The following is a 25000-nucleotide window of genomic DNA, read 5'->3' as shown; positions in this document are numbered from 1 at the left end:
CTTAAGAACAAAGTGAACATGGGTGCTAGGGTCAGCTATGATGACATGCTCTTTATGGCCTAAATTATTGTTCCCGAAAAAAGGTTGATGATGTTGAAAAGAAAATGACTAAAATAATGACTAACAATTACCCATATTCTTTCAAGTTGTAGTGTCTGTTTATTACATATACTGTACATATATAATACATAAATAAATAAATAAATAAATAAATAAATAAATAAACTGTATACATATATACTGTACAAATATATATATACATATATACACATACTGTATATACAGTATATCTAATTTATTCTAGAACTGTTTTTCCTTTACTTTAAGTGTTTTTGGACAAGAATGTAAAGTCGTCGTTGCTGACAGTAGACTGAGCCCCGTTATAAACAAATTCCATTCCGCCTCTCTTCCGCTCGTCACAAACAACAGCAGTTGTCTGAGAGGGACAGCAGATGCACAGGAAATGCTTTCGATCAAACATGATGGCTACAGAGAGACAGAGAGGGACAAAAAAGAGAGACAGGGGGAGGGGGAGCGAGACAGAGAGAGGGGGAGGCGTGCCTGCTTGCTTGTGCTCTTGAGGACACGTATGTCGTCATTTCAGTGCACGTGACGAACGCTGAGTGTGCGCGAATGTGTGTTGATAAGCCCTGTGTGTGAGTGTGTGTGTGTGTGTGTGTGTGTGTTGGCGATGCACGCACGAGTGTCTATTTGAGAGTGCATGGAGAGGAACATTATACTGTAGGTGGAGGAGAGGAGGGCCTTATACTGTACGTGTGAACGTGAGATTTATTTTTCGTGGCCGCGCGTCACCGTGGCAGGCGCGTCGCTACGTGCGCTGCATGTGCACGGGTGGCGCTCACGATGGCGCCATGGGCAGGTTCCAATAAGGCGGAGAGTGATGGCGCTACTAATCCCAGTGTCTCCAGGCGTCCTCTGTCCCATATGTGTGACGACGGTTGTTTGGGATGTGATATTGTTCATTGAGACGCCATGAGATGAGAGTATATGTGTGTGTGTGTGTGTGTGTGTGTGTGTGTGTGTGTGTGTGTGTGCGCGTGTGTGTGTGTGTTTTATGAATAGGGAGGAGGGCCGAAGAAACAGCTGCCTGCCAGACCAGTTGGCACTGACGTCTATAGTAAAGTCTTGTTTTTATATGGGCCATTAAAATGAGCTGATGCTAGCACTCTGCTACCCGCTGTACCCTCTCTCTCTCTCTCTCTCCTTCTGTCGCTATGCCTCTCTCTCCATCGCTCTCTATTTCTAGGTCTCCGATGTCTCTGCACACAGTAAAATCCTCTGTGTTAATTTAACTCTGAGAGTGTACAAGAGTTGCCAAATGGACCTGTAAGGGAATATTTTACTGTGCGTCTGTCTGTCTGTACTGTATATCCCTCTCTCTCTGTCTCTATTTCTGTCTGTGCCTCTCACTCTATCTGTCTGTATCTCCTTGTCTGCTAGTCTCTCTCTCTCTCTCTCTCTCTCTCCCTGTCTCTCTTTCTCCCTCTCCCTCTCTCTCTCTCTTTCTCTTTCTCTCTCTCCCTCACTTTCTCACTCCACCCCTCATTCTGTCCCATGGGAAAATGGGCTGTTTTCTGAGAAGTTAACTTAATTAAAAAACCTGTTGATTGCTATTTAAAACGATCAGATATTTCTTTCCAGCAAAAGCCCTTTTTTTGTTTTGGCAAATTAACTTGTTTTATTACCATGTCGCCATTTCAGGCAGAGATCCATTTTTAAACCATGAGCCTTAGGATTTAAAATGCCATTGGCTCGCTGCAGAGATCCACCCACTGTCCAGTCAAAGGCAAATACACTGTAAAATCCGGACTGTTCATTTAACTCTGACAGTGTACAAATGTAACCAAATGGACCAGTATCGGGCTTCGAATGTGCTTATCGCTTTAGTCTAGCAGCTAGGCATGTGTGCGTGTGCATCTGTATGTGAGACGTATTGTGCTTTTGCAGGAATACGCATATTCTCACAGTGGAAATACAGACAGTCGATATCACTGTGTGTGTGTGTGTGTGTGTCGGCCACATTCACCACTTATGCCCTATACTTCATCATATGACGAATAGCAGAAATATAGCCGATCTACATCCTCACAATGTGATTGCTTTGCAATGCGTTGTGAGCTTGCAGATCTGCCATTTTTTTGCTATCGTAGAAAATGTTTAAAAAAAGAATGTTCACCCAATGACATGTTCAAAATAGGGACCCCGGGGTGAAAATGGTTAATGCACGCATGTGTGTGTGTGTGTGTGTGTGTGTGTGTGTGTGTGTGTGTGTGTGTGTGTGTGTGTGTGTGTGTGTGTGTGTGTGTGTGTGTGTGTGTGTGTGTGTGTGTGTGTCGGTACTCACTCCTGGGCTCGCGCGGCCCGTCCACAGTGACCTTTATGGCTCGGTGGTAAGTGGCCACTTGCGGAGGGTTGGTGAATACGGTGATTGTCAGGGTGAAGCTCTTGCCTGCGGGAACATGAAACAACATTAAAATGACAAGTCATCTGGGGGGAGCGGGGGGACGGGGGGGTGGGGGGGCGGACAATGTACCACATTCATCCACCCAAACCATCCCCTAGTCACAAGTGTGGTCGCCATCCCATAATAGCAAATACAAACTGGGACAAATCAGCCTTAAGTGGATTAACGGCAGACAACATTGGCTGTTTCGCGAGGTCTATTTGGGTCGCTTTGGCGGCAGCTCAATGGGAGATTGATTGAAAGAGCCACTGTCTTGTTATCCTGAGTTTCTCCCCGTCTAACGCTGCGTGTGTGCGTGGGCGAGAGAGAGAGAGGCATTTTAATAGTCACTTCCTTTCTTGATAATCCTCAGCAGTTGTTGCCTTGGGGTTGAGTGCGTGTGTGTGCGTGTGAGAGAGAGAGAGAGAGAGCGAGAGAGAGAGAGAGAGAGAGAGAGAGAGAGAGAGAGAGAGAGAGAGAGAGAGAGAGAGAGAGAGAGAGAGAGAGCGAGAGTGTGTGTGTGTGTGTGTGTGTGTGTGTGTGTGTGTGTGTGTGTGTGTGTGTGTGTGTGTGTGTGTGTGTGTGTGTGTGTGTGTGTGTGTGTGTGTGTGCGCGCGTGCGTGTGTGACTGAGAGAGAGAGAGAGAGAGAGAGAGAGAGAGAGAGAGAGAGAGAGAGAGAGAGAGAGAGAGATGGAGATGGAGAGAAAGAGAGGGGTAGAAAGCAGCAGGAACATTGTGAATCAGAGTGCAGCCGCCGACTCAGCACAAACACTAACGTCTAAGGTATGCAGACGAATCACGTCGCCATGGTCACGCGCAGGAAACAGGAAGTGGGGAGTGCGTCGCCGCTTCGACTCATCAGAACAGCTGTCCGGTAGTACACGCCCCCCCATATCACTGTCCGTTTCCTCCCCTTCTTAGCTCCACCACATGGTTTAGCCTGCTGTAAATATTCCTTTAAAAGAGCACTCCTGAGATGAGCCTGGTAGATACCATCTCAGAGACAAACAGGTGGCCTGCTGTCCTGATGTGAGGTTCATGTGAGTGAACACTGATCTGTGACAGGATGGGACATTTAGCCCTGCATTCTGGAGTTCAGTCTATTGACCGTTAGGCTGCCCCAACGCTCCTGATTTCGTGTATAGAGGGGCGGGTGTATAGAGCCGGCGAGAGATTGCGCCTGATCCCATTGGTTCACCGATCTGTCCGTCAACCCCCGCCCCGTTAACACAACATTACGAGCGACGCCCACTGCACTCTGGTTGGTTGGGAAATGAAACACTTCCTCATACCGAGTGCACCGACGCGCTGGGCCAGGCTTTTATTTTTTAGCAAAACTAAACAATAAAAGCCTGGAGATCGAGGCTAATTGACCGTAGAGATGCAACTAATGTTTTATTGTAATCGATTCATTATTTGATAATTCATTTTCTTTGTGATTTCATTTAGAGCATAAAATTATGGTAAATAAAGTACAACCAGCTAACAAAAATGTAACTTTTATATATAGCTGTGAATAGCACATATCAGAAATGCATACACGATACATAACTAAACTGATTATTGCATTCTAAGGGTGAAGTTCAACATTTTAAGCTACTTTTTGAAGCAGCATTAGGCTTAAAAGTGACGTATGATTGTCCCATTGTCCATGGGGTGGTCGGCCGCGATGTGACAGCCTAATCGTTTGTCAATTCTAGGCTCAACAATTTGGATGTGATTTTATTTTAGGGGTGAAGGTGGTCCACCTCAAAACTATGCACTCAGAGGAACTACTGTGCTTGCTTTCACTTGACATCTGCTTCTTGAGAATCGACTTTGTCTGGACCATTCAAGCCCTATTTTATATTTCTTCGCATGACAGTGTCGTGCGGTAAAAACATCTGATCTACAAGCTCACAATGCATCCCATTGCAACACGTCGTGGGCTTGTAGATCTGTTATTGAAAATCTTTTGCAATTTCTTAACATTTTTGCTTATAACGACATGCCCAAAGTTGATTAATGAATTAACAATTTTCTGACGATTAATTAATCAATTAATCGAATAATTATTAATTATTTCCCCTACTTGATTGCAGTCATCTGTATCGTGGCTTGTCCGTCTTAACAAGGGCTCAATTTGTTATCGATAGTAACAGGCAGAGCTGTCCTTTACCCTCCATTATGTCTTCCACTGGTGTTACACTGCGCACTCTAGTGATGATGTTATCAATAAGTATTGGATTTCATCCTGGCCTTATCGTAATACTGTGCTATCCCTCAGTGTCGTCTGTATTGTACCACATATTCAGGGCTCTAATTGTCCCTCCTTGTCCATCACTGTCGGCCCTTTACTCCCGTCTCTCTTCTTGCATGTCTTTTAGCTATCTAACATCCTATCTGGTCGCCCTGCAAGTACTTATCTCACTCCAAGTAGAGTATATGTTTCAGACGCCTCGTATTCCAATCACCCCCCCCCCCCCCCCCTCGGCTCCTATGTCACTTCCTGTCACCAGATTCCGTGTCACATAGCGAAAGGACACACAATTCCGTCTCCGTGGTGATGGGTCCTCCTCAGCCTTGGTGCGTCCTCCTATAGTTCTTTGCCCCCTCCTTCCCTCTCTATCCCTCTCTCTGCCCCCCCCCCCCCACACACACACACCTTTGACCAGAACTAAAGCAGTGGTTCTCACACTTTTTCATGTCAATGACAAATCTATACATGTATATATTTGGCTGCGGACCCCCATCTGAAAAGATGTTATGCCATGTACCCCCAGATGAGAAGATTTGTGCTTACAAAATCTGTTCTATTCATAAACGAAGTATACAGTATAAGCCGAAGTATAAAATAGGGTTAAAGTGGTTAAACTAACTTTAATTGCTATATTAACACATTTTGCCGGGGACCCCCTCAAACCCCTTCAAGGACCCCTGGGGGTCCCCAGACCCCACTTTGAGAACCACTGAACTAAAGGGACTGAACTGAAGGCAAACATGTTTAACTGCTGTCACCATGCCACATGTCACCATGCCACAGGCAGATTCGATGACAGCGCTTATCACTGACAATTTATCCGAACGTCCATTCTGTAGGGTTTTTTCTTTGCTTTCAGAAACTGAATATCTCTCCCTTTGAAAGCACTTCCAATGCTACACACCAGGGGCAAGAAGCCTGACATTCTCTTTATTGCATGTGTGAGGAATTGTTGCAGAGAGAAGAGAAAAAAAACCCATCCCTAGGTGCCAAACCTCTCTTGCAGTAAATGAGATGACTCGGTTGCACAACATGTAATTGACGCTAACAGCAACGAGGGCAATGCCAAATATTCGCGGAATGTCATTTGCTCCAATAGAGGAGGGCTGCGCCACTGGCAAGCTCCCTCAAGAGCCCGAGGACATCTGATGAGACTGATGTGCCGCCGCGGCTGCTGCACACACCAACGTGTTCATAAGGAACCTAATGAACCTAGCAAGGTCACGTCAGGCAAACTGTCACTGTCACACACGAGGCCTTCACAGGCAATGAATGCTGTGCTCTCATCAAATCAACACTGCCTAACATACTGTATGTAGACGACGATGGATTAGTCACGGTCACATTCTCTGATTGTGAAGCTGTGCATGGCTCGCAAACTGGGGCCGGAAGACGGAGAAATGGGTCACAATTCCGCAGGGAAGTTGTGCATTTTGTTTCGGGTGGGGGGGATGTGACAGAGGACAGAATATGACATGGATTTGCTAGCTTCTAGACAGAAACACAAGGAAGGGATGGCGTTTTTAATGGTTCTATTAGATCTCGGACTTGTCAAGATGTCAAATATCATATATCTGACACGGCATGTGGCCCTCGGCCCTGAATGGCCACTATCACTCTGCGGGGACCGTTTCAAGTGGGTCACCACCTGATAGGTGATAACACGTAAAAATGTATTCCTATAAAGCTCACAGGAGAGAAAATGGCTAAGATGTCAAAGGATGAAAGAGAAAGGGCCGATGTGAATCACCCCGCAGATGTTATAGGAGGCAGCCGGTGGGATTTGAACCTCAAGTGGCTGATGTGTGGATCATTATGCGGTCACAGTGTAGGGAATGTGACCACTAATCCACATGGCTAATGCAGCTATTAGCCCCCCATTGAACGGTAGTGAGGTACGCCTCACCTCTGCCACTGCGACCCACGAAGCGAAGGTCATTGAAGCGCGCCACCTGGTTCTTCATCACTCCGGAGGCGTTGCGCAGCTCTGCAGAGTAGTTCTCGTCATTCCCCGCCATCACCGTGACAACGGTCCCGTCGGTTACGTCCCCGAGTGCCACCACCTGCCCAGGCACACGGAGACGTCAAAGGTCAAAGGGCAAAACTGATATAAATTACGTTACGTTTTTTGTTTGTTTTTTCAGCCCAAAGAGCAAACAAGGATTAATTATAGGAGGAATATAATGCAAACATTCCTCTAAATGAGTTGATTTTAATGTATTATAGGATCCATCCATGCAGATTAAAATATATCCCCAGTCAATATTATAATGCATTTTTGAGGCCAAGCCCATATTGTTATGAAACCATGATGATAAAGACAGGAAGAATACTCAAGCAAATTAATATCACACAGTTCTGTGACTGGAGAAGGTACGCCAGGAACGGTGTAGTAAAAATAACATGGTTTTAATTTCAATCACTCAAAATAAATTAAAAAATATATAAAATCAATATAGGGTTGCAGACTGTGTTACATCACCGGCTCCTGCTAGCGTTGCCCTCAAATTACGTTGATAAATGAGTTTCATTTAATGTGTGTCAACTGCTTAAACAGCTGCTATTGATGTCATGATTAATGGGAACTCTGTAACTTATCAAATTCAAAAATCTGTGAAATAAAAAGTATCAAATGACAGTGTTTTTTTAATGGGAGACTGCAGCAACTATAAGCCCAGAGTTATCATTTACAATGTTGGAGATAGATAAAAGAAAATAATTACAGAGAGGTGGAATACTGACAGGGGTGTAGTAATGACAGCTAATGACACAAGCGTTGATCTATGTGCCCAAACTAGCATCTTTTGATCTTTAAAATAACATCTGAGTTATATTAAACTCTTGAGTTATTAATAGGCCTGTTAAATTTCCTTTCAAATACAAGTATAGGTCTAAAATCCTAAATCCAAATAAAACATTTATCTTTGGTGGGAATTAATATTTATTCTTTGTGAGTTAATTCAGGCACAGCAGACTAATAAATGTCAACATGGCTAGGAGTGCTGGAAACTCTTTATTATTGTTTTTGTTTTTACCTTTTCTATTAAACATTAATTGTTATTAAAGAAATGGGTGCAGTAGGCCTGCTGGCATTTATTTGTTTATTTTTAACATGTAATGAAATGTGATGAAATCATAATTAATTAGCTTTAATAGGCCTACAAGTATAGCTCATTGCTTCATGACTATGGGATTAAAAATCATCAGAAATCACATAGCTGTCTGTAATAAATTAAAAGATAATCGTTCAAATAGAATGTGATTAGGCTCTAATTATATTATAACGGTATTGGGATTTAGTGGGGAAGAGGCCCTACCTACAATTCATTGTTATTAATTGTTCGACATAAATAGATTTCTGAAGACAGCAACAACAGAGCATATTTCAAAACAAAAATAAACATCACATCCTATAAGCATCATCTCTTAAAATGCATTTTAGCACATACATATTAGCTATAATAAAAACATGTTTTCTTTTAATTGTCTGTAATGCCAAAAAGCACAGGTTAACACTCGTTCAATGCCAATGTGGTCATTTTAATATACTATACAAACTGGTCAAACATTGGCCAAATTGTCAAATAATATAAGAAAGAGGCAAAAAATAAAATAAATAGCCGATCTACAAGCTAACAATGTTGTGAGCGTGTAGATTGGCTATTTTCACAATTTTTGCCTCGTTTTAATAAGGCTATGCCACAATCATTTTCACAGAGTTAATTTTCAATTAGAAATAAATCCACAAAGAGAGAGAGAGAGAGAGAGAGCGAGAGAGAGAGCGAGCAAGAGAGAGAGAGAGAGAGAGAGAGAGTGACCGAGAGAGCTTTACCTTGAAGGCGACGGGCAGCGTCTTGTTGCAGCGCCAGTGCGAGGGCAGCACCGAGCAGAGGAAATTGGGACTGTCCGTGCGGACCAGCTCGGCCGGGTGGTCCGCGATGATCTCCGCCATGCTGCGGTTCTCGTGGGGCCGCAGCCTTGGCACGGCCGCCGGGTCCACGGTCTGACCGTGGGCGAGCTCACATCGTGGTTCATCTTATTGCCCGGGACCGGCTGTAGGCTACTGGACGCGGGCTGAACCTCCGGCTGGCGCTGGGGCGCTGGGATCTACGGGGATTCGCATCACAACAAGTGGTTGGATTTTAAAAAAAAAAGAAGAAAAAAAAAAAGGTGAGATCGAGAGGAAAGACAAACAAAAAAAAAAAAGTTCTCCTCCACTCCTCTGCTCCTCTCTCCTCCTGTTTCTCCCGCGGCGGAGGGAGCAGCAGGAGCAGCGCCGGTGCTTCAACAACTTCAAGTTCAACGTCAACACATCTGCCAGCGGAAAATGGGACTGACTCTCCGCGGCGGCGACGCACGCTGGCGATTGAAAAACCCTCTCTCTGTCTTCCACTACAGACTTTTTTTGGTGGGTCCGCCTTTCAAAACGACATAAAATACTCTCTCTCCAGTAGAAAAACACCCTGGAACTTTGCTTGATCATGTTTTTTGATGACAAGGTCTTTTTTTTTATTCCACATCTCTCTCGAATTCGTCCGACTTTTTCAGCGTAAGTGTCCATGACAAGCAAACCCAGGCGCTCACGTGGTGTGTGTGGATATATAAATAACGCTAAATAAAAAGCCAAAACAATAATATGCAATTACAAAAAAAAACTTCTGAAGTGGAACAGTCCCCACCCCAGATGCTCAAAGAGTTTTTGTCTCTCTCTCATTCTCTCTCTTGCTCTCTCTCTCTCTCTCTCTCTCTCTCTCTCTCTCTCTCTCTCTCTCTCTCTCTCTCTCTTTGCTCTCTCTCTCTCTCTCTCTCTCTCTCTCTCTCTCTCTCTTCTCTCTCTCTCTCTCTCTCTCTCTCTCTCTCTCTCTCCTCTACTCTCTCTCTCTCTACTCTCTCTCTCTCTCTCTCTCTCTCTCCTCTCACCTCTCTCTCCCTCTCTCTTCCCCTCTCTACTCCCTCTCTCTCTCTCTCTCTCTCTCTCTCTCTCTCTCTCTCTCTCTCTCTCTCTCTCTCTCTCTCTCTCAAAGCGCACGCTGCTGCTCCAGGTGCGTCACTGAAGTCTTTGTGTCAAAGTCAAAAGCCGAAAGCCCCGCGGGCTATGTGTGTACACACACACACACACACACACACACACACACACACACACAACACACACACACACACACACACACACACACACACACACAGTTTTCAAAAGTCAAGATGAATATAAGATACGAACACCCTGCTTTTAAGTTTTAACAATACATAATAGCGCTATTTATAGCCACTGAGAGTCGCTCGTTCTATACACTACTATTTGCCACGAAGAAGTTGCTCGGTTCCAACCGCACGTTTTAACATATAGGGTTAAAAAAAGGTTGATGAAATGAAACTACAGAGAGAGAGAGAGAGAAAAAAAACTCATTGCCGGTGAAGATGAAGGAGGCGGAAAAACGAGAGCGTTTTTTTTTGTAGCCGTAAATGTGGTTAGTGTTTTTGGAGGTCGGGGTTTCCCGTGCTCACGGTTTTGTGGTTTATATAGAGCAGCCCGGCAATTATTGTGCTGATGCGACTCCAACACGTGGTGTGTCTGGAGTGAGATCTATTGCTTCTCTGCGATCACCGCGGTTATCATCTATCACAGTGGGTCCCAAACTGTGTAGCTCAAGACCCAAAAGAGAGATTATTAGACGTTTTCCCGGTACCAAAACTAGTGAAAATAGCAGAGCTATATAGATCACAAGGAGGCACGAACTTCTTAAACATTTGTTTTCTAATTTGTGGAATTTATTTTATTTTTTTAAAATGTGTATTCATTCAATTATTTGAAAAGTAATTAAAACATGTTTAAAATGTTTTGACATTTACTCGTGACCCATGAAATTGGTCCGCGACCCACTGTTTGGGAAACAGTGATCTATCACACATGGACAGGCTGTGGACACACACACGGCTATAGGCGACTGCATGGCGCGCGCGGACGGGTCGTTTTAAAGTATGCGTAAAAATATCACCGGCTCACGTTCACGATCATGGATCTTTTATTTGTGTTACAAGCAGAGCTGAAGCATAGCCTAATAGAACAAAGAACAAAAAATAGGCAAACATACCGACGTTTCACCGTTCCCCAGGATAATCCACGCGCTTTTCGGAGGTTTGGAACTGGAAGCAGTCATTTTGATTGAATAATTCGGGTAAAGTCCATAAATCGTGGGTGTTTCTTATTGTTTTCTCGGCACAATAAACGTGGCTGTGAGAGGATCAGAGCCCAGGAGGCAAACATAAGAGAAACAGAAGTTGTGTTGCGCCGCCAGAGTGAACGAGTCACCGGAGAGCGTGTGACTCAGGTGGGGTAGAGTTTCACTCGGTCGCAGGGGAGAGCTGTTGTACAGGTATATGTACCTACAGGTAGCCTATATTCTATAGGCCTGGACATAATTACACTGCCTGTGATCTACCCGATAAGCCATTTGCTGCATGCATTATAGTTCTTTTTTTTTGTACTATGTGAAATCCAAGTGCACAGCTCGATTGGCCACTTAATAGCCAATTTACGACCTCAATATAGGACCTCAATGGAAACAAGTCCACTGGACTTTTTGTGTGATTCTTTTAGACTATAATAAGTGTATGACTGTACTCGTGCTGTTTGCTTTTCTGTTTAATAAAATATTAAATCAATCAATCAATCAATCAATCAATCAATCAATCAATCAATCAATCAATCAATCAATCAATCAATCAATCAATCAATCAATCAATCAATTTATTCTATACAGCAGTGTAGTGGTGCAATCAATCAAACAGAGCCCCGGGTGGCACCAAAAGACTGCCTTTTACGCACGAACCGACATTATAGAATCATCATTATTCCAAACAATTGCCAACAGTAAAAAGTTATCATAAGTTAACTACATCTCTTGCGTAAAACCATGGTTTATATTTCATGAAATTACTAATACATATGTATTGGGCCTGCCCTATTACCTATAAGTTTGCCATAATACAGCTGAAAAGAGGGTACTAGAGCGCAAACTTGAATGGAAATGTTTGTCAGATAAATTTAACTTCATAAACATCCCTGCAGTCCTCCTCTATAATTACAATTGATCAGTGGGCCACACATTTAAATAAATAAATATGCATATATTGTATCTCTCGTTTTCCATGTCTATAAATATTTTATGTGGCGCCTATAATTATAATATGGAAATGGCCGGGTGTAGGGGCAGGATGGATGGGTGGTGTCAAATAATTGTCAAGAGCAGACCCAGCTCTACTGTAGAGGGCATCCTCTACCCTCTGTGAGCTCCTATACAAGTCTCCGCTTCAACAGTGGTGTAAAGTATATTTACTCAAGTACTGCACTTAAGTACAATTTTGAGGTATTTGTATAGGCAACTTTACTTGAGTGTTTCCGATTTCCAATACTTTTACATCACCTCCACCACATCTCCGAGGCAAATATTGTACTTGTCCATACAATTATTTGAAAACTTTAGTTATAGTTTGTAGATTTGGGTTATTATTACAAAACATACATTAGCCACTTCAGACCATATACATTTCGGCCATTTGAACATAGCGATCAACAAGCTCACAGTGCTGGCATTGTGAGCTTGTAGATCTGCTATTTTCAAAGGATTTTGTATACATTTGAAAGCTTGAAATGGGACCTTCTGCATAATGAGTACTTTAACTTGCCAATACTTTTGTGCATTTTGAATTCCGGACTTTTACTTGTAACAGAGTAGCCTACTTCAATATTGCAGTTTTACTTAAGTAAAAAAATTGAGTACTTTTCCCAACACTGCACTTTAATACCAGCCCTCTCACTCACACACACACACACACGCACACGCACACGCACACACACACACACACACACACACACACACACACACACACACACACACACACACACACGACCCTGCCTGCATCATCATCGTCACCAGTCTCCCGATGTTGACGTCTCTTCCCAGTGAGTGGAGAATGAGTCAAGGACCCCCTCCACATCACACGACAACAGGGTGACACCGCAACATGTGGCCCCTGTTGATCTGTGTGTTTCCCCGCTATACTCCGCTCCCAAACACCAGTTTATTGCAGTGGCTTTATGTGACAAAACGGCCTTTGATATAGTCCTAGGTTTCTATTTCTAAATGAAGGAGACTGGTGCAGCTGCCAGGTTATAGCTATAGTCGCACGTAGGCAGCATGGGAAAAGTAGGCTACTCATGTTTTTTTTACTTAAGTAAAAAGTATCAATACTGCAATGTAGAAATACTCTGTTACAAGTAAAAGTCCTGAATTCAAAATATACTTGATTAAAAGTACAAAAGTATTGGTATCAAAAGTACAAAGTACTCATTATGCACTATAGAATGTCCCGTTTCACAAGTCTTCAAATGTATACAAAAATAGCAGATCACATTGTGAGCTTGTAGATCGGCTATTTTCAAATGGCCGAAATGTATATAGGGCTGAAGGGGTTACAGTAGGTTTTGTAATAATAATTAAAATCTACAATGTAACTAGTAACTTAAGTTTTCAAATAATTGTAGTGGAGTAAAAAAACATTTGCCTTTGAGATGTAGTGGAGTAAGTAAAAGTAGGCTACTGAAATTTGGAAATACTCCAGTATTAAAGTAAAAATACCTCAAAATTGTACTTAAGTAGCCTACCACTGATGAAGGAGATTGCAGCGGCCAGTCGCCCAGTCGCACGTATAAAGCGTCGCTTGCCTAAAGAACAGATGCGATCGTATAACTTGTTATTTTAGGCAAGCGACTTATTTAGACCCCTCCGAATTGTTTTTGGGACTTTACTTGTTATTGTGATGTTAATTTGTTTAAGGTCTGGATATGCTTCAAGACAAAATAAAAGCTTAATATGAGATCTGAATGACTTTGAGCGTTTTGTGTGTATCTACTGTCAGTGGTGTAAAGTAAATAAGTACATGTAGCTCAAGACAAGTAGGCCTACTGTAGCCTACTTCAGTAACATTTTGAGGTATTTTTTACTTTATTGGAGTATTTCCAAATTTCAATACTTGTAGGCTACTCCACTACACCTCAGAGGCAAATATTATACTTTTACTCCATTACAATTATTTGAAAACTTTTGTTACTAGTTAGTTACTTTGTAGATTTTGATTATAATTAAAAAATATACATTAACCACTTCAGCCCTATATACATTTCGGCCAATTGAAAATATCCGATCTACAAGCTCACAATGCCTCAGGCATTGTGAGCTTGTAGATCGGATGTTTTCAAAAGATTTGAACTTGAAATAGGACATTCTGCATAATGAGTATAGCCTACTTTCTACTTTTGCTACTTTAAGTAAATTTTTTATACCAATACTTTTGTACGTTTACTCAAGTACATTTTGAATTCCGGACCTTTACTTGTTGTAACAGAGTATTTATATAGGCCTATTGCAGTATTGATACTGTACTTTTACTTTAAGTAAAATATGTGAGTGTATATCATTGAGCTTATATAGTGATATCTATAATATTATAGTGTGCTGTGCACGCCCGCCTGCGTGCGTGTGCGTGTGTGTGTGTGTGTGTGTGTGTGTGTGTGTGTGTGTGTGTGTGTGTGTGTGTGTGTGTGTGTGTGTGTGTGTGTGTGTGTGTGTGTGTGTGTGTGTGTGTGTGTGTGTGTGCGTGCGTGTGTGTGGAGGGATATATAAAGTCTGAAAGCACTGACACGCATCTGGCACCTCGTCATAGAGAGAGAGAGAGGAGAAAAGTGATTGAGTTACACTTCCCTTCACTGGTGCCCCAAACGCGCCTGAAATATGATTCACATTGTCCAACATTCTCCGAGATCAGCTCACAATTTATGGATGGATAAATGCGTATAGTTGTAATTAAATCTGTAATAGCGATAAACATGGCCTTGCTGGAACTGTGGAGGCTGTTATTCCAACGGTGTCGAGTTTCAGCGCCGATAATATCACTTTTTCACCACTGAATACATTTTTTTTGGGGGGGGGGGACGAAACGGGGAAAACATCCTAAAGGTCTATAGGATTTCAAATTGGAAACTGTTTATTTGCGTTTTTTGGTCGAGGATGAAAGAGATGAGAGAGATATCATGTCAATTCCATATCGTTAACACGATCAACGCAATCAGCTCTAATTCATATTTATAGTGCCGCTGATTTGATTCGAGTTTCTGACAGGAATGTCATTTTGGAGAAAAGGTTTATTTGTACATTTTACGGATGAAAGGCAAAGCATACCGTGCGCGTATCGCTTTTCATATCATCACCAGTGTGTCATCATCCCAATCAACTCCAGTGGAACTACATATTCATTGGCAGTGGACAGTGGTGCATGGAAAAAGTATCAATACTGCAGTGTAGAAATATTCTGTTACGTAAAAGTCTGGTATTCAGAATTTACTTGAGTAAAAGTACAAAAGTATTGGCATCAAAGTGTACTTAAAGTACCAAAAGTAAAAGTAGGCTATAGCTTATTCAAAATGTATAACGTCATTTGAGAATAGCAGATCACAACCTGTTGTGAGCTTGTAGATCTGCTATTTTTCAAAGAAGTCTATATGGGGCTGAAGTGGTTAATATATGTTTTGTAATAATATTTAAAATCTACAAAGTAAGTAACTAAAGTTGACCAATAGTTGTAGTGGAGTAAAAGTAGGCTATATTTGCCTTTGAGTTGTAACGGAGTAGAAGTAAAAGTACTGAAAATTGGAAATACTCCAGTAAAGTAAAGATTCCTGAGTAAATGTACTTAGTTACTTTACACCACTGGTCCCAATCAACTCCAGTGGACCTATACATATTCATTGCTGGTGCGCATAGACTACATTTTCGTGTCCAACTAATCAACCTCAAATCTGAATCTCTTATCGTCCCCACAACAGTCAGGCGGGGCGGTAAGAGGGAGCCCCCTTTCTTTTTTTCACAGCCCTATCCGAGGCCCCTGGCCTCCACCCCTCTCTGGTCGTGACTTGGGCCCTGACAAGCTCCACTCATCAAAGAGTGTTTGTCCCATCTGACTCCGCTTTGCTCACTCCGGCTGAACATCCAGCATCTGTCTCCCAGCTCCCAACAGGATATAGGCAGTGGGAGTGGTGTAAAGTAACTAAGTACATTTACCCAGTCAAGTACTGTACTTATAGGTACAATTTTGGGGTATATATTTTTTACTTTACTGGAGTATTTCAAAATGTCATTACTTTTATTTCTACTCCACTAGGCCTCGGCTCAGAGGCAAATGTTGTACTTTTTACTCCACTGCAATTATTTGAAAACTTTAGTTACTTGTCACTTAGATTTGGATTATTATTACAAAACCACTTTAGACTTATATAGGCCTATACTTCGGCTATTAGAAAATAGGCAATCTACTGATTTCATACCAATACTTTTGTACTTTCACTCGAGTAAATGTTGAATTTCGGACTTTTACTTGTAACAGAGTGTTTCTACATTGCAGTATTGATACTTTTACTTAAGTAAAACATTTGAGTACTTTTTCCACCACTGCTGAGTGCTGACATGCAGAGAGAGAGGAGGTAGGAGCCTATATAGGGCGACCTCTCCGCACCGTTTGAACGGAACGCCGCTTGTTTGATGTAGCGGAGATGTGAGGGAGACAGTGGAGAGAGAGGGTGTTAATGTGCCACAACCATGTGTCCTGGACTTAACCCTGGGCCTGCAATCTGCTTTTTATATTGATCGAACCGCTGGAACACGCTGAAACGAACTTAACTGAACTTTTTTTTAACTAATTTTGTCGCTCGAGATTGAATATTATATTGAGATTTTTTATTCATAGCAGTTCATATCATTGTAATAAACGCGGCGTAATGCGGTTCAATCGTCATGGAGGCCTCATGCTCTCCTGGCGCACAGCTGCGAGTTCTCTCCCTCTGCTCTGGTATTATTCATCTACTGTGTTACACTGGCTCCGAGTCACTGCACAGTAGGAGAAGTCACTAAACAGCGAGGAACCACAGCATAATACAACCACATCGAACTGAAATGTTCGTTTTATGATTTATGGTAATATTGTATTTCTGCCCGGCACCGCCGTTCACTTTCAATTATTTGTTTTCGGTAAAAATCAAACTCAGCTGACATTCACGCTGACTAATTTAGCCACTGAGATATAATGTGTCGTATCTGTCACTGTCGTGCGCGCGCGCACGCACGCACACATACACACTCACACACACACACACACACACACACACACACACACACACACACACACACGCGCGCACACACTCATGCATGCACACACAAATCTTATAAGCTGCATTATAACATTGGCAGCCAAGTGAGACTTCTGAACTGTGTATTTTCTCTCCCTCTCTCTTTGAATCTTTTTTTCAAAGATTTTTTTGGGGGGCTTTTTTATGCCTTTATTATGATAGGACAGTAGGCTGAAAGGAAAGGGGGAGAGAGAGATGGGGAGTGACACACTGCACAGGCCGTCGGGATTGAGACTCGAACCCGCGACTCGCTGTCAGGCTACATTGTAGCCTAGGTGCCCGGACCGCTACGCCAGCAGTCCGGGCCCTCTCTTTGAATCTTTACTAGATTTCTCTCACAGTCTCTTTTCGCTCTCTCTATGCATGAGTGCGAGATGGGAGAGGGGGAAAAAGCGGTGGAGAAATAAATGGGATGGGGGAAGAGAGAGAGAGAGAGAGAGAGAAAGAGAGGCCCACAAGCTCTCTTCTCTCAATTAACCACACCTCATTAGCAGAGATGACAGGACACACAGAGCTCATTGTTGATCGCAGAATGTAAATAAGCAGGCAGACATTCAGTACAGCTCCACAGGACACACCCATGGACATGCACACACGTGTACGCACACACTCGCGTACACACACACACACACACACGCGTGCGTACGCACACAATGAAACAACAACTTAAATGAAACTCAGCACTTGGATAAATGTAAAATACAGCATGGGCGAGCAGCATTTCTCCCTCTCTCTCTCTCTCTCTCTCTCATGGCTCGAGAGGAAAAGTACAGCCACTTAAGACGCAGGATTAAGGCTCCATTTCACAGTGGTGCATTTTTCAAGACACTTAATTATAGCTTTCTAGAAGAGGGCAGTGACGAGGCCCAGGCTTTCAGCTCTAACGGGATGTTTCCATGTTTGGCAGGCCAGCAGAACAGCCTGCCAACCAAACAGTCAGCCATCCAGCCAGCCAGGCAACCAAGCATCCAGTCAGCCCGACCAATCAACCAAATGGCAATTCGGCATGTCATCCAGCTAACCAGCCACCAGCCATAGAGCCAGCCACGTAGCCAGCAGTCCACAGGCCAGCCTTCCAACTAGGAGCAAGCCAATCAATCAGCAAGCTGGCCAAAGATCAACCATCCAGCTAACAGCCAGCCTTAAATGAGCCAACCAGTCTGCTAATTAACCACAACCTAGCGTCCCTATTCTGGGCATGTCGTAATAGGTGAACATTCTGTGAAAATAGGCAAACTTTTGGCAAAAATAGCAGATCTACAAGCTCACAACGCATCACACTGTGGGCTTGTAGATCTACTATTTTCAGTGAAGAGATTTGGTGTCGAGGGCAAAAAAGGAGGGGACCAGGTATTGACCCCTGGGGGACCCCGGTCAATCAATACAGTAAAAGCTGAAATCGTTCATAGCAAGTCTGTAGCAACAAACCAACTAGGAGCCATAGAAGGTTGGCTTGTGAACAGGTCAACCAGCCAAACCTGCATGGGTCCATTTGGTCACATCTCACATCTACACTCTCTACACGTAGGATGGATAAATGAACACTGAGGATTTTAAACTGTGAAGCAAACGGCCTGCCGGGCCAATCAGCCCGCCAGCCTGCCATCAGCCAATCGGTGGGCCACGCGGCCTGCCAGCAGGGCAGGACATGAGGGCAAGGGAGCAATGATGATGGCGAGAAGAAACCTTACTCCTTCTTACCTCATCGACACGACCTCAGCGACTCACATCCACCCACTGATCCTAGATCACCGCTAAGCCCATAATGACTATTTGTCACTGAGCCCGTGACATCACAGTGAACTGTTAGGACAAGGAAGGCACGTTCTGTGGTGTGTGTGTGTGTGTGTGTGTGTGTGTGTGTGTGTGTGTGTGTGTGTGTGTGTGTGTGTGTGTGTGTGTGTGTGTGTGTGTGTGTGTGTGTGTAATTGTATGCGTGTGTGCTTGTATGGGCATTTATGTGGTGTATGACAAACAAGTGTTATTAGGCCTTTAAGAAACGGTAAGGATGACTACATCAGGCCTTAGGCTGCACAATGGATGATGGGGAAACGGAGAGACAAAAGACACATTTCTATGTATAAAAAATTGTTCATGCATTTGAACAAAGAACAATGTTATTAGAAAGAGAAAAATATATTGAGGGAAAATAAAAGAAATAGAACACAAACAAACCAAAGAGAGAGAGAGAGAGAAAGACAGAGAGAGAGAGAGAGAGAGAGAGAGAGAGAGAGAGAGAGAGAGAGAGAGAGAGAGAGAGAGAGAGAGAGAGAGATTAATGCACATGGACCAAGACAGAAATAGAGAGAGACAGAACCAGAGTGCAACTTTACGCTCATCTAATATTTCATTCTGTTCTCAACATGGCAGAGAGAGAACGAGAGAACGAGAGAACGAGAGAGGGAGAGAGGGAGAGAGAGAGAGAGAGAGAGACTGAGGGGGTGGTGGGAGGCGGGGATGAGGGGAGGGGAGGGGAGGAGGGGGTATAAAGACAATTTCCTCCCTGCTCTTATTGCTCTGCCTGTCTGCCGCCTCCAGCCTTCACGGAGGTCCCTAATTGAGATCACTTGTACTTAAAAATAGGAACAAAAAAAGGAACCTCTGTGGCTTGGGAGAGGGAGAGGAGAAAATAAGGCAGTAATATGTGACGAAGGCTGCCATTAAAGGGGCCGAATGACAGATCTGAGCGTGGAGGGAGAGCAAAAAAAAAAAAAAATGAAATGAAAAAAAAGTGAGAGAGCTGAGACTTTGCCTCTGACTGCCAGGAACCTTCAGATGTTGACGTGTCACACGCCACCTGCTGTCACACTGCTGTGTGTGTGCTTGCGTGTGTGTGTGTGTGCCTGCTCATGTGTGCACGTGTGCATGTGTGGGTGGGTGTGCACGTGGGTATGCATGTGTGTGTGGGTGTGCATGTGTGTGTGTGGGATGGGCAAAGGGGGTGGCAGAGTGTGTGTGTGTTCAAGTAAGTGTTGTGTTTAAGCATGTGTGTATGCGTGTGTGTGTGTGTGTGTGTGTGTGTGTGTGTGTGTGTGTGTGTGTGTGTGTGTGTGTGTGTGTGTGTGTGTGTGTGTGTGTGTGTGTGTGTGTGTGTGTGTGTGTGTGCTCTTTGATGGGATAGGGTGACAGTGCCCGGGGCTGAGTCCAGAAACATGCCAAAAAGGGGGCTTTCAGAGTTTCCACTCTTTTGTATATGCGTGTGCATGTGCATGTGCATGTGCATGTGCATGTGTGTGTGTGACTGTGTGTGTGTGTGAGTGAGGGGGGGAGTGCATTTCTATGTATGTGCATGTCAGCGTGTGGATGTTTCTGCATCTGCATGTGTGTACTGCATGCGGCACGTGCCCAGCGCTTGTGTACTGCACGTTTACACTTCGTCTTTCAGAGCCATATCAGCTACGACTTCATTTCCACTCATCAGGCATGTTTGGGTGCAGCTGGGCTCTGTAGAGCCATTGTGTCATTAGCTACCTTATTACTAGTACTAGACTCGGCGCAGTCTTTCCCAGACACGGTCCAAGAGCACCCCCGAGGTTCGCCGGTTTCCCCCTCCTCCCTCGAACCATCTATCACTCAATCAGGTCCGATCGGGCTATTAATCAAACAACGAGCCGGCTCCTCGGAGGCCAGTTTGAAGGATTGGTTGGAAGGGAAGCCGGCAGGTCCAGAGTGGTACAGGGGCCGCGGCTGGGAACGGGAACCCTGTAAAGAGCGTTTGTCTTGGACGGAGCGCCTCTGTAGGTGCTAAAGACAATACAGACGCTCGGAGGCTGGGGCCAACATTCCACTTTACACGTTCTACGCCCCCTTCCCCCCCGTCTTTCCTCTGTGTATTTCGTTGGGTCTGCTTCCTCTCTGCAAACTAGCCGGCTAGTTTCAAAATATTTATAGTACATCTGCAAGACATGCTGTTCTCATGTATCCAGGACCGTTTAGCCTCCCGTATTCATTATGCGAGGTAAAACTAATACCAGATTTATAGTTGGGTTGGAGGGGGAAGGTGGGGGCGGTTTTGCTCTGGTCTGGTCTCCCTGTCCATTCTACGGGACGGAGGATGATTTATGTGAGGTGCACGAGGCACAGGCAAGATGGATAGAGTGACTACGGAGAGAGGCGAACAGGCAGTGCTCCAGACGAGGGCTCGCAGGGGGGCTATCGACTATCACCGGACCATTTTCCAAAGTTCCCATTCGTCTCCAACTACACTGGTCCGTTTTTCCACTGCTTCCATTCACCTCTGAACTGACTATAGGCTGGCTCTCTGGCTAGAGGATGGTAAGCCAGGATAGAGCGAGGGAGGGAAGGATAATGGACTTCTGGATGGATGGAGAGAAGGAGAGTGGGAGGAAGGGAGGGATGGTAGATGATATAGAGGGAGAAAGACAGAAGGAAGAGGAAGGGAGGAGGGAGACGAGAGAGGGTGCATGTATATGTATGTGCATGTAAGCGGTGTGCAGGAATGTCCAGGTGCATATAAGGCCCAAACCAATGTATAGAAGAGGGCCAAATTTGGGAGGGAAATACCCCGCTAGGGATGCCCAATTGCGCACAGACATAAACATTTATACCGGAGAGAAGGCAAATCCACTCATAGAAATGGACAATATGCTAATGTTTTTTCCACCTTGGACAGGCTATTGAATATATCTGTTTATCTTGGCTCCTCTCAAATCATGGGTGGTGGATGTTATCTCGGGAATGGTCATAAACTGACAGTGAGTAAGTCCTACACGAAAAACCTGAACATGGGAAATTGCCTGGCATTGCCGTTGCACCGCTACTACGTTTTCAGGGGGGCAATCAACATCAACATCATTGCAGAAAGTCAGCCTGTGCTGCCCCTCACAAAGTGGCCAATCAGATAGGCAGGAAATGAAAATAGCTCTTGAGAGGCTGAAAAGTACCGGGCAGGCACAGCGGACGGCCGCAGCAGTGGGCAACAGCATCAAGCAACAGCACTCAACCTCTGAGGGTTTGGGTCTCTCTCTCTCTCTCTTTCCCCCCTGTTGATCGCTTCCTGATTATCATCCAGCTCCCTCTCATTCACCATGGAACAACTCCAAACTCCTAGGGCTGAACTCTTACAACCCGGCGCCCCTGTGCACTAGATTGATTCCACCGCATTTAGATGTCAAAACGGGGCTTGGACCGGGCCTTTGGCTTCTGCGCATGGTTTGCCATGGCTCAGGGTGGCTTGAGACATCTGTACATGTGACATCTGCAGATGCGACATCTGATGCCCTAGCTGCGTTGCTCCGGAGGGGCCCACCCAAATCCCAGCGGAGCATGCTTGAAGGAGTTAACGATTGAGGCTGACAGATCCAACTCACTCTGAGATGGCCCTCTGCCCAAAGCCTTAGCCTGTAATTACAGTGAGGCTTATTAGGGCTACTGGTCAGCGATGAGTCACAGCAAGGTGGGGAGAGAGAGCGAGAGAGAGAGAGAGAGAGAGAGAGAGAGAGAGAGAGAGAGAGAGAGAGAGAGAGAGAGAGAGAGAGAGAGAGAAACACACACACACACACACACACACACACACACACACACACACACACACACACACACACACACACACACACACACACACACACACACACACACACACACACACACACACACACACACACACACACACACACACACAGAGGGGGTGGTGGTGGGGGGGTGCAGGGGACAGGGCGGGGTGGATGTTCACATACACAGCCTCCAGCCTGAGATGTCCTTAAAAACAGATGCCAGTCAGGGTTTATTCCATAACATTAGTAACAATAATAAAACCCTGACTGCAAAGGAGAAAATATTGTTTGACAGAATATGAATGGCTATTGTACGATGATCAGGTGATCTCTGCCCCTTGTTCCTTTCAACAAATGAATCAAGACTTTCCGGCTATTCCCAGGATGGAGGATGCTTTACTCCTAGCCTAGGACAGGGGATGACGCCTACTGCATGGTATTACAGCAAAAAAAAAAAAAAAAACTGTGAGTCCCGAGCAGCGAGACTCGGTGACTGCCGAGTCTCCCGGGGAACATCAATTACGTTGTGAAACGCTGTCCTTCAAATATGATCTATTTTGCGGTGTTGTGTTATGGCGTAGCCGAGAATCTAAATGTCTCACACATAAAAATCCCTCCCTGGCAACGGCCCTGTTGGGATGTGGTCTCGGGCTGACAATTAAATTGTCCGTCTTGGAGCGAGCTCTTGCCGTGGAAGCACAAGATTTATAGCGGGCCGTTTTCGAGAATTGATAACGTTCAATGTTAAAACTGCATTTTATGGCGTAATAGATCACGGTGATAGGCTGTGGCGTTCCTGAGAGACAGGAAATTGTCCCCAGTAGTTGCAGGACTCACAGACAGTCAGACGTGGAACCAACTCTAGACAATCCCAAAGATGATCACTGTGTTGTGGGAAAGACAACACTCCACAGTGACAATGTGAGCACGGTTTCAATATATATATGGCATGGATAAAATAAACGTGTTATAATTGGCAACTAAACCATACCACAAAAAAAATTACTTCTCACCAACCCAAAAAGTGACGCTGAAAACGATTTTTAAGGGTGAGCAATCAAAGTCTTGTGCATCTAAAGCTTCTTTCAGGCAAGCGACAATACCCGTCCTGTCGAGAAAGAGTATACTATTGTAAAACAAAAAGAGAGAGAGGTACAGAGGAGAAGAAGTCATTAAACATTAAAACTGTGTTTACATTCAGAGTTCTTGTTATCAGTAATCGCCTCACACTGAGAGGCTGATGATGGGGTAATACTTATGATGGGCCCTCAGGGTGTGCTTCTCCCTCTCTCTCCCCCTCTCTCTCTCTGAGCCCGTGTATGATCCCACATCTCTCCTGGTCGCTATAAAGAGAAAAACTTGAGTTCCCCCCAGCTTGGCCTTGGCTGGGCCAGAGTGGAGACAGGCTCCACACAGTGATGCATGTGTGTGTGTGTGTGTGTGTGTGTGTGTGTGTGTGTGTGTGTGTGTGTGTGTGTGTGTGTGTGTGTGTGTGTGTGTGGGGGTAACATGTATTTGTATGCATGTGTGTTTGCGTGTGTACATAACCTGCATTCGCATCTGTGTCTGTATACAGTACAATGTGCATGTTATGTGACGTGTGCATGTGCGTGTAATAGTGTTTTGCCTTGTGTGTGTGTGTGTGTGTGTGTGTGTGTGTGTGTGTGTGTGTGTGTGTGTGTGTGTGTGTGTGTGTGTGTGTGTGTGTCTCGGTGCGTGCATGTGCATGATACGTGATCGCGTTTGTGCGTGTGTTTGCTTATGTGTGTGTGTGTGTGTGTGTGTGTGTGTGTGTGTGTGTGTGTGTGTGTGTGTGTGTGTGTGTGTGTGTGTGTGTGTGTGTGTAGCAGTAAAGGGGCTGGCTCAGAGGTTCTGGTTAACCAGACAGTAATTTGGAGGCCCAGTGAAGACTCCCAGCAGTCTCTGTGTTTGTTTACCAGAAGGCCTGGCTCTACTGTTTTCTGCAGCGTTCACATGCTCCTGAACGGGAGGGCTCACAGCCCTGTCTGTGTGTATATAATGTATAGGCGATATTATCCCATTAAGACCTGAGGCTGAGATTTTTTTTAAACGTTCAGAAATATCAGATGTATTGTATGTGTTGTACATCTACTATTTTTGAATAGACAACGCTAACATTTTAATATGGTTATATGTGTGCATTTTTTATGTGCATGTGTCTGTGTGTAAGTGTTCTTTGTGTGTGTGTGTGTGTGTGTGTGTGTGTGTGTGTGTGTGTGTGTGTGTGTGTGTGTGTGTGTGTGTGTGTGTGTGTGTGTGTGTGTGTGTGTGTGTGTGTGTGTGTGTGTGTATGTGTGTTACATATCTGTGTATTTAAGAAAGGTTATATTTATTATAATTATTGCACAGTGTTTGGTATGCACCCTGACATTCATTCATTCAGCTCAGGTCCTGCTGTGGAGGAGACCTGGCTGCCACTGATTGGCTAGGCACCTTCAATCAGACTGGACCAATCACTGAAGAAGGCCTCCTATTTAAGAGCAGTCAGCAGCAGTGTGCTTTGGCTGTGTGTGGCATGTGCTCAGGA

The 25000-nt window shown here is 44.4% G+C and overlaps 1 protein-coding gene across 1 annotated transcript in view; it reads right to left on the bottom strand.

Annotated features, from left to right (window-relative positions):
• runx2b (RUNX family transcription factor 2b) overlaps positions 1-25000 on the bottom strand; it is a 61248-nt gene that overhangs the window by 22047 nt on the left and 14201 nt on the right. The window contains 4 exon segments of the mRNA XM_080452522.1: positions 2366-2470; positions 6611-6767; positions 8537-8715; positions 8718-8804. Of these exon segments, the coding sequence (XP_080308648.1) occupies positions 2366-2470; positions 6611-6767; positions 8537-8715; positions 8718-8804 (528 nt within the window).

This window comes from Gymnoscopelus braueri (assembly GCF_963280865.1).
Source record: "Gymnoscopelus braueri genome assembly, chromosome: 16".
In the NCBI taxonomy this organism is placed as follows: domain Eukaryota; kingdom Metazoa; phylum Chordata; class Actinopteri; order Myctophiformes; family Myctophidae; genus Gymnoscopelus; species Gymnoscopelus braueri.
Note: the sequence above shows the minus strand (reverse complement) of the source record. Positions and strands in the feature narration are given on the sequence as shown.